An 8,101-nucleotide genomic window follows, 5' to 3' on the forward strand; every position below is an offset into this window, starting at 1 on the left:
TCATATCCTGAGAAAACRACAGGGCTAACTCCTCCAGTGCACGACTTGGCTCTGTCACATCAGCTTTGCTTTCCTTCCATGATTTCATGCACAGCAGACCTTCAATAAATTAAATGTATGTTTTTTTCCAGGCAATTAAACACTATTACACCCAACTATTTTTAGTATAGGCTACACATAAATTCAGAGTCACAACAGCCTTTTCTACTAGTATTATTTGCTTTCATCTCAAGTTTTGGCAAGATACTTCAAGGGGAAGAAAAGAAAACGGAGAGAAAGTGCATTTGACAGAGATAAAGAGCATTTATTATGAATCCAAGCTCTGCGAGGTTAGGGGAAGCTCTGAAAAGAACTAATCCRAGGAAGCATTTCTGAGCGAATAGATAAATGCAGGGTGATCAAAGCTAAGAGCTGGAAAAGGCTGATTGCAGGGAAGCTGCAGGAAAAGCTGCTGTAAGATGCAAGGCAAGGGGAGAACGGCACTACTTCACTGCAAAAAGCAAGCACAGAATATTGTTCAGAACCAAAGACTTGGATTTTTGAGGACACTTAACACATCGCAGCAGTTTTTCCCCATTAAAATGCACAACAGGGCATAACTGGGCATTTCCGCTTCATCATCAATTGCAATGCATTAATATAAGAAATAATATTCTGTTATTGCAGCTGTTCCCACAATCGAAATTTTGATATTCACAAATAAAGTGACAAATCACACAATCACGGAGTGGTTGAGGTTGGAAGGGACCTCTAGAGACCATCTAGTCCAACCCCCTGCTCCAGCAGGGACACCCAGAGCACGGGGTCCAGGGTGGCATCCAGGTGGGTTTCAAAGACCTCCAGAGGAGACTCACAGCCTCCCTGTGCAGCCTGTGCCAGGGCTCTCAAGATTAACCAACACCAGCGAAGCACTCGCAGAACAAAGACTTCCAGGAAGAACCAAACCACAACCATGCTTTGTTTTACAGTTTGAATCATCCAGATGGATCTTAATAAAAGTCCAAATCTCTGTTTGCCTGATTTTACCTCCAAGAAAGCAAATTTTTCAAAGCTCTCAGATAAGAGTGAAACGAATCCTAAACCACCACTCTGTTCCAGCTGAGATTCCCTTCCTTACTGGTCCAGGCAGAGCAGAATGTTTAAGGCACCAAAAAACCTCCTCACCCACACCACTCTGGTCATGGCTGTGAAAGCACCGTCAGAGAGAACCCACAAAACAACCTACAGAATTCAATACGTGCAAGGAAAGAAGAAAGGAAGACAATTTAAAATGAGTAACACAGCTCTAAGATGTTGGAGAGCAGAACTCCGCAGGTAGTTCTACAGACATGGAGACACATCTCTGCAGGAACAAGAGAAAAGCTGTACTAAATAAATTTTAATCCAGGAAAGTCTCCCAAATACCGAGTTTCTCCTCATGATTACAGTCATTTTCTTTCGAAACCTGCTACAAAATGTGAACATTCACCTTTAAAATACATTCTTTGTTTTAAACACTTAAAACAGATTACCAATAACTGTTAACAGCTGGAAGAAAAGATCTGTCCCCTTGGCAGAAGGCATCAGACCCAGCCATTCAGAGCACCACTGTTTTTTGGAGGGAGGGGGAAGGGGGGATTGCAAAATCCATCAGAGGCCACATTTTTATTTTAATTACAGAAGTACATTAGCAGTGGGAGGAGAACGTGAGTCAGCAAAAGTAATGGCAAATACGCAAACAGAGAAACAGTTAAACCGCAAGGAAACTGTGACTTACTCTGAAACAGAGTCAAAAAGTGCAAATAAAAGCGCAGGGGTTGGGGAGCTGCTCTACGCTAGCAGTTACTTTGTGATGTCTGGGTACCAAAAAACAAATACAGGCCAAGTCTTCCAAACTCTAAAATCGTCTTACAGTGCATAGGATTTTTCTTCTTTTCAATGGATTAGACTTTTGCTTTGTTACACAGAACCCAGGTCTGAACAATCAACTCTCTGGCAAAACAAGGGCACATTAGAAATCTTTGTTTGGCATTTTTTATGCCCTGTACTTTCAAGAATKTGTGCCATATTATGCAAGCACTGCAGAATTTTCAATGAAGGTCAATCAGGTTCTTRAGTAATAACAAGAAAATCAGGAGTTTGGATCATTCAGGGCACGACACAGCAGCAKCATCATCTTTACAGACTTCAGAAAAAGACTAAACCCTTGGTAATTTTTTCACGTGTCTTTAATTAGCTGTTTAAATTGTGCGAATAACCATATCCAACACTATTAAAATAATAAATAATTTGTATAAGGCTAGTTAGACATGGACTGGAGTATCCATATAGTGATTGCACAAAACGTATTTGTGGAGCTGAAGAGAACTTTTACAAGCCCGCTGGTTAAATAAATAAATAGCGCTTCCTTTTTATAGGCCTTGTCTATGTAGCAAAGGTACATAAAATAACCCAAAATGAGAACTTCCATGTAATTAATTAGAAAATCTTCTGCATATATAATCCTATTTCTGGATGAGAGTGACTTACTGGCTAGCTTAACTAGAAAGAAYGTCTGCAAAGGAACCAGCATTGTTTAAACACAATTTTAGTTAAACCCAATATGAGTTATATCAGTGCACATTTTCCACATAGGCAACTTAAAAGGCAGCTTGATGAAAAAAGAGGAACTCACTACAAAATCTAGAACCTCCTGAAAGAACAGCATTTTTTTTCCTCTCTGTGAGATGATTTGTACTCTCTGAGGATGCACTGCAAGTCCCACCTACTGCTGAATTCAATGGAAATTCAAGGCAGGTTAGCATTCCTCAGAAGCAGGCCACAAACAAGAAATTAACACTTATATTTATTACAAATATCCCAAATTTCCAGGCTTCCTGGAAAGGAGCTGTTGTGATGGCAAAAGGATTACAGGATGGCACTCATCATACTCTAAATTCATTAAAATCAACTTAGAAGTAAACTTTATAGCCTGATTAGATTGGCTATCAAATTAATAGACACTGACCGCAATACGGTCAGTGTCTGCAGAGACTGCCACTGCAGAAACTTCTGGTTGTCTGGCTCATCACTACAACTGTCAAACAAATTTTGTGCAATTGCAACATGAATAATCTTTCAGGAAATAATAAAAAGCCCATAAAGATAAAAATTGTTTGATACAATTACAAAAAACATTCGATTTCATACCAAGTCACTCCACCATAGTAGTGTTTTATTCAAWAGTGTTTTCCAGCCACATCAAAAGTGTGTGCCATCAAAATTAAYGTAGCTTACTGATACTGCTGGGCAAGTAAGAATAAATATTGCTTTAAGCATACTGCTTTGCAGCTCTTAGCTCATTCATTACCAAGCAGGATATTCAGGAAAAAAAGTGGTTAAGCCAACAAGTTCATTACACCAGATTTCATTGTTCTTCAGGAAGAAACTCACCAGGMAATACTCTTGGTTGCAAAGTGCACAACTCCAAAGATTAATACAAGAATTGAGGATTTAATTTTCTTTTCTACTTTACTGGAACTGGGAAGARTTTAGGGGTTTCGTGTCATGAATAAAAATGATAATATTATTTCAAATACATTGTTTCAAGGAAAAAATAAGACTTATTTTCCTTTTCAAAGGCAGACATGAATTTAAAGCTAAAACCAAATCTCGGATTCATTCCCTTCACCTCAAAATTCAGAGATAGCTAAGGATTATTTATGTCAAGTTAGCATATTAAACACTTGGTAATACGAGATGTCGTGGCATCACACCTGAGCTATATGCTGCTTTACCAAGTGAATGTTGGTAGCTAATTGTCTTTTGCAACACTTGGCAGCACTGTCATGAGAGCTTTCCCTAAGGCAAAACAAGGAGGAGTATTGAAAAATAACAGCAAGAAAAAATGGGGAAGGATCATCCACGGTGTTTTGACAAAAATAAAACTGAAAGGGTAGGGGGAGAAATAATTTGAGATCAGTTAAACTCTTAAGAGCAAAACCCTGTTAGTCATGGATTTGTTTTTCCATTTTTTGACCACAGAAACAGCCTGACTTCTGATTCTTAGCAGAGTGTGTCAGCAACACAGACATTAACTTCCAACTAAGAGCAGTGCTTTTGCAACACCATTTTTTTTTTCTCCCTTGCCAGGAAACAGCTCATTAATATCTGTCAGTCAGTGAAGATCAGCTAGTAGGGATTTGATTTTCTCTTCCCCAGCTCGTCACCTTGTTCCTTATAGTGGAAATTCTGTAACCATTTCTACATTCAACTACATTAGTATTTAAAACAAAATCCCCCAAACTTTAAAACCTGTATTTATCTGCTATAACTGTATTTCTTTGAACTCAAAGGAATATGTGGGAGAGGTAGTCCAGGAGAAAAAGGTTTCAAATACCAAAATCTGTATGTCCCATACCAGGCCGTCAGACCTATCAGTACACCAAAAAGCTTTTGGCTGAAGTCATGAAAATACACAGCAGTACATAAAAACATAAACACCCAGATYATGGTTAGAAAACACAAGGCAACAAACAGGCTGTTGATCACAACACGTAGCCTAGGGTTCTGGTCTACAGACAAGCCTTCCAGCACAGCCATCTCCTCCACAATCATCAGAGCACAGTAGGAGAGAAGAAAACAGTGCCCCGAGATATCAAAACCAATCCAGATGCCGTTGTCCTGGTGGCATTCCTGCTTGTTGGCGTAGAGCCGGCGAGGCTCTTGGAGGTCACCTGAGATAGAGCACACGCCGGTGAGATTCTCAACATACATGAAGAGGCGGGTGCACACGTACCAGACAGCCGTGCCCACCAGCAGCGCGCTGAGACGCCGCAGCACGATCAGGACGCTCTTGGTGGGGCCGTAGAGGAACTTGCTGCGGGCGAACTGGTAGGTAGTGACTCCAATGAAGGGCAGCAGAAGAAAGAATGTCCAGGCCCAAGCCAACTTRACAAAGTACCTGCCAGAGAAAAGCCAGAAGAGAAACATGGAGTGAAACTTCAGTGGGCCAGGAGGCAGCCGGCTAAGTGGGCTCACAGAAGTAAATTTTTAAGGTCACTGTTCAGAGTTGTCTAATTGAGGGGAGTGGACATGTGCCTAAAAGTACACCATAGCTAAAATGTTAATCCTCTCCCCTTTCTGAAATACCATGAATTACCTGCTCCACTACCTTTCAGGCCCAACACCTAAATATTTCTCAACCAAGTAACCGACTGTTTTCCAGGCAGCTTTCCCTCAGACACAGAGCCCTCAAGCAGACTCCGACCCRACTCGCAGTCCAATTACTGCAGCTGCCTTTACCCTCCTAATCCACTCAACTCTGCCCTACTGAGAACACAACTGCAGAGMGCATTTTATTAGCTTGCTACCCTGACCACAGTAACCTTTTCTCTCCAAGTCTTCCCCTCCTCCTCTCTGTCAAACCRTCTCTTCTTTCAAAGCCTTCCACCACGGCTTGCTTTCTTAATACTGACTGAGATAGCAGGAGAAAGGCTGACTGACTGTTCCCTATGATCAGCCCATGACATTTCTCCTCTGTTATGACCTTACAAAAATAAAAAGAATAAGAAGAACAGTATGTATGTGTGTGTTCCTTTCTGCCCCTCCAGTCGCAAGAAGTTTTCCCTTAGTATACACAGATCTACAAATCCTATGTTCACCTTGAAAACTACTCCTGTAACATCTATAAAGTCTTGAGATCAAGCTTAGAATCTGACATGATCGTGCAATTCTTTCCAAATTTTAAAATGCAGCAGATGCMAGCAAATTTCCTCAGGCGTTAGGGGCTCTAGTCTCCAATCTTCTTTCTCCTGGTAGCACTTTCCAGAGCAGCCTTCCTAACTACAGGTGGGAAGAGGGAACTGTGCAGCTCCCCCTTTACACACWTCTCAGCTTGAACAACAGAGACAGCAGGATTTAGGTCTGTGACTGAGCTACCACTATGCACAATAATAATGTATTATCATAGTGCACCCTGCAGCCTAAGTATCTAAGACAAAAACAAGTAGGACAAAAGTCTTTTTTTTTCCTTCTTCATTAAGACTCTAACAAAAATTGTTAAAGCTTCACGCAGGATTTTGAGGACTACCTTCCTTGCACTTTAACAGTAGAAGGGCCTCTGTGTGGCAACTATTGCCGCTACCATGGAATAGTAATTAAAAATAAAGCCCTCGTTTTATTTTGACAGGTGAAGGCAATTACGTTAGCAGACTTTCTTGCTTTTAGTAAACCTACAGGCAAGTAATTTGTGGAGCAGGAAAAAAACTCCTTCAGGAGCTCTCAATACAGATGAGCCTCTTTATCTAAAATGAAATGATAAAATCAAATTCTAGAATGTTTTTACCATCGCATCAATTTAATTTTCTAATTCTTCCTTCCAGATTTTCTTTTCAACAACCTTTCCTTTACCTCATGTCACCAAGTGACAATTCTCTCACTCAYAAAAGAAAACAGACAATTTAACTATGCTTTCTGATCTCTAACAGGTAAACTGCACATGCACCAGCCCAAGATCATTAGCTTCCTCATTACCCTTTAAAGTGCTCAAACAAGTGAGGCAGTCAAATCATGCCTGACCAMTGGGAAAGAACTGCAATTATCCTGAAAAAAAAAAAAAAGAAAAAAAAAAGGCGGAGACTTTTTACCTTTAACTTGCTTTTAAATCAAGTCAGTAACTTTCAGTTTACTGAAACCCAACTGCGAGCTACAAGAGAAAAAAAAAATCCCTTGTTCTCCTCTTTCAATCYATCAATAAAAAATGAGCAAGAGCAGCCAGTGGCTCTGCAACCTGCAAGTATGGGCATTATACGAAGCGTGAGATCACAAAACCTAACAGCGAACGACCAGCACYGGCGAGAACTGGCCCAGCACTGGCACTGCTTGGTAGCACCAACTTCAGAACTTACTTGCTCGCGTGCAATCGCCTGGACCCAGGATGCCCTGAGGTGCCTCCGCGCTATTYCCAAGCCCCCCTCAGCTGTGCGCTGCCCTCCCGGCGGGCACGGGCCGCCCTGTGTCCCCGGTGTCCCGCTCTGGCCCCGCGGGAGCTGCCTTAGCCAGGGCCTGCCCGGGTCACCGGCCCCAGGAGCGGCCGGGGGGGCTCAGAGGGCCTCGCGCTGCCCCTGACCCCCCTCAGCAGCCCGCAGACCCCCCAGCTCCCATGAGGCCCCCCCGGAACAAGCTCTGTGAGGCCCCCGGGATCCCCTGCCCCTCCACAGGGCACTCCCAGCCCCACAGGGCACTCCCAGCCCCACAGGGCTTCATTCCCCCCGGCCCCATAGCTCCCCACAGGCCCCACAGGATCCCCGGCAACCCAGGGGCAGCCCCAGCCCGGATACCAGCTCCGCGGAGCCACCTCCGCAGCCCGGAGAGGCTCCCGCCTCGCGGAGCCTTGMGCGCCCCGATCCCCAGGGGACCCCCCTCCGCGGCGCCCCTTGCCCCGCGCGCCTCCTCACACGTTGAGCGGGTTGCGCTTGTCCTGCATGGGCGTCCGCGGCACGAGCTCGCCGTCCTTGAGGGCGGAGCCGAGCAGGGCGATGGCGAGCAGCAGCCAGGGCAGGCGCGGCCGCACGCGCCACGCGGCCAGCGCGCCGCGCAGCCAGCGCCCGCACCGCTCCAGCCGCTCCATGGCGCCCGCCCGCCGCGGGGCCGCCCACGCGCGGCGCCCCACGGCGCGTCACGGCCCTGCCCTCAGCGGCGCCCGCCCGCCCCGCGCGGCGCATGCGCGGCGCTGAGGGCGGCCCTCATGGCGCTCTGCGCGCCCGCCCAGCGCCGGGGTCAAAACCTCCATCGTGGTGCCCTGCCGAGTCCCGCGGGAAAACGCGTCCGCTTTCCCCAAGCCCAGTGACAGCTTCTTTGTGTGAATATAAATATTTACGCAAAAATATAAATATATACACAAAAATATAAGTATGATGTAGATATAATGTAAATAGTGTGCTCAACACGTGCCCCGTGCTTCAGGCTCCCTCTCCAGCCTGTGGAAACCCGTGCCAAGATGGCTCTTTACATCCTTTAYGGGCCTGCAAGGCGGCTCGTGGGGCGGGAGAGAGGAGAGGCGCTTGGCAGGCATGCAGGCTGTCACACAACACCCGTCCACATACCTTGATAGAGCCCCTGTGCCCTAAAATGACACTGTTCT

The 8,101-nt window shown here is 45.1% G+C and overlaps 1 protein-coding gene across 1 annotated transcript; it reads right to left on the reverse strand.

Moving 5' to 3' along the window:
- Nucleotides 1-1,485: 1,485 nt before the first annotated feature.
- On the reverse strand, nt 1,486-7,588 carry FITM2 (fat storage inducing transmembrane protein 2). The gene is made up of 2 exons (XM_026042135.1): nt 7,416-7,588; nt 1,486-4,921 (listed from the first exon to the last, which is right to left on the reverse strand). Exons 1-2 carry the CDS (start codon nt 7,586-7,588, stop codon nt 4,279-4,281), a joined length of 816 nt encoding a protein of 271 aa, XP_025897920.1. The 3' UTR covers nt 1,486-4,278.
- Nucleotides 7,589-8,101: the final 513 nt, after the last annotated feature.

This window comes from Nothoprocta perdicaria, unplaced genomic scaffold, assembly GCF_003342845.1.
Source record: "Nothoprocta perdicaria isolate Ctin4 unplaced genomic scaffold, notPer1 scaffold_3, whole genome shotgun sequence".
NCBI lineage: Eukaryota > Metazoa > Chordata > Aves > Tinamiformes > Tinamidae > Nothoprocta > Nothoprocta perdicaria.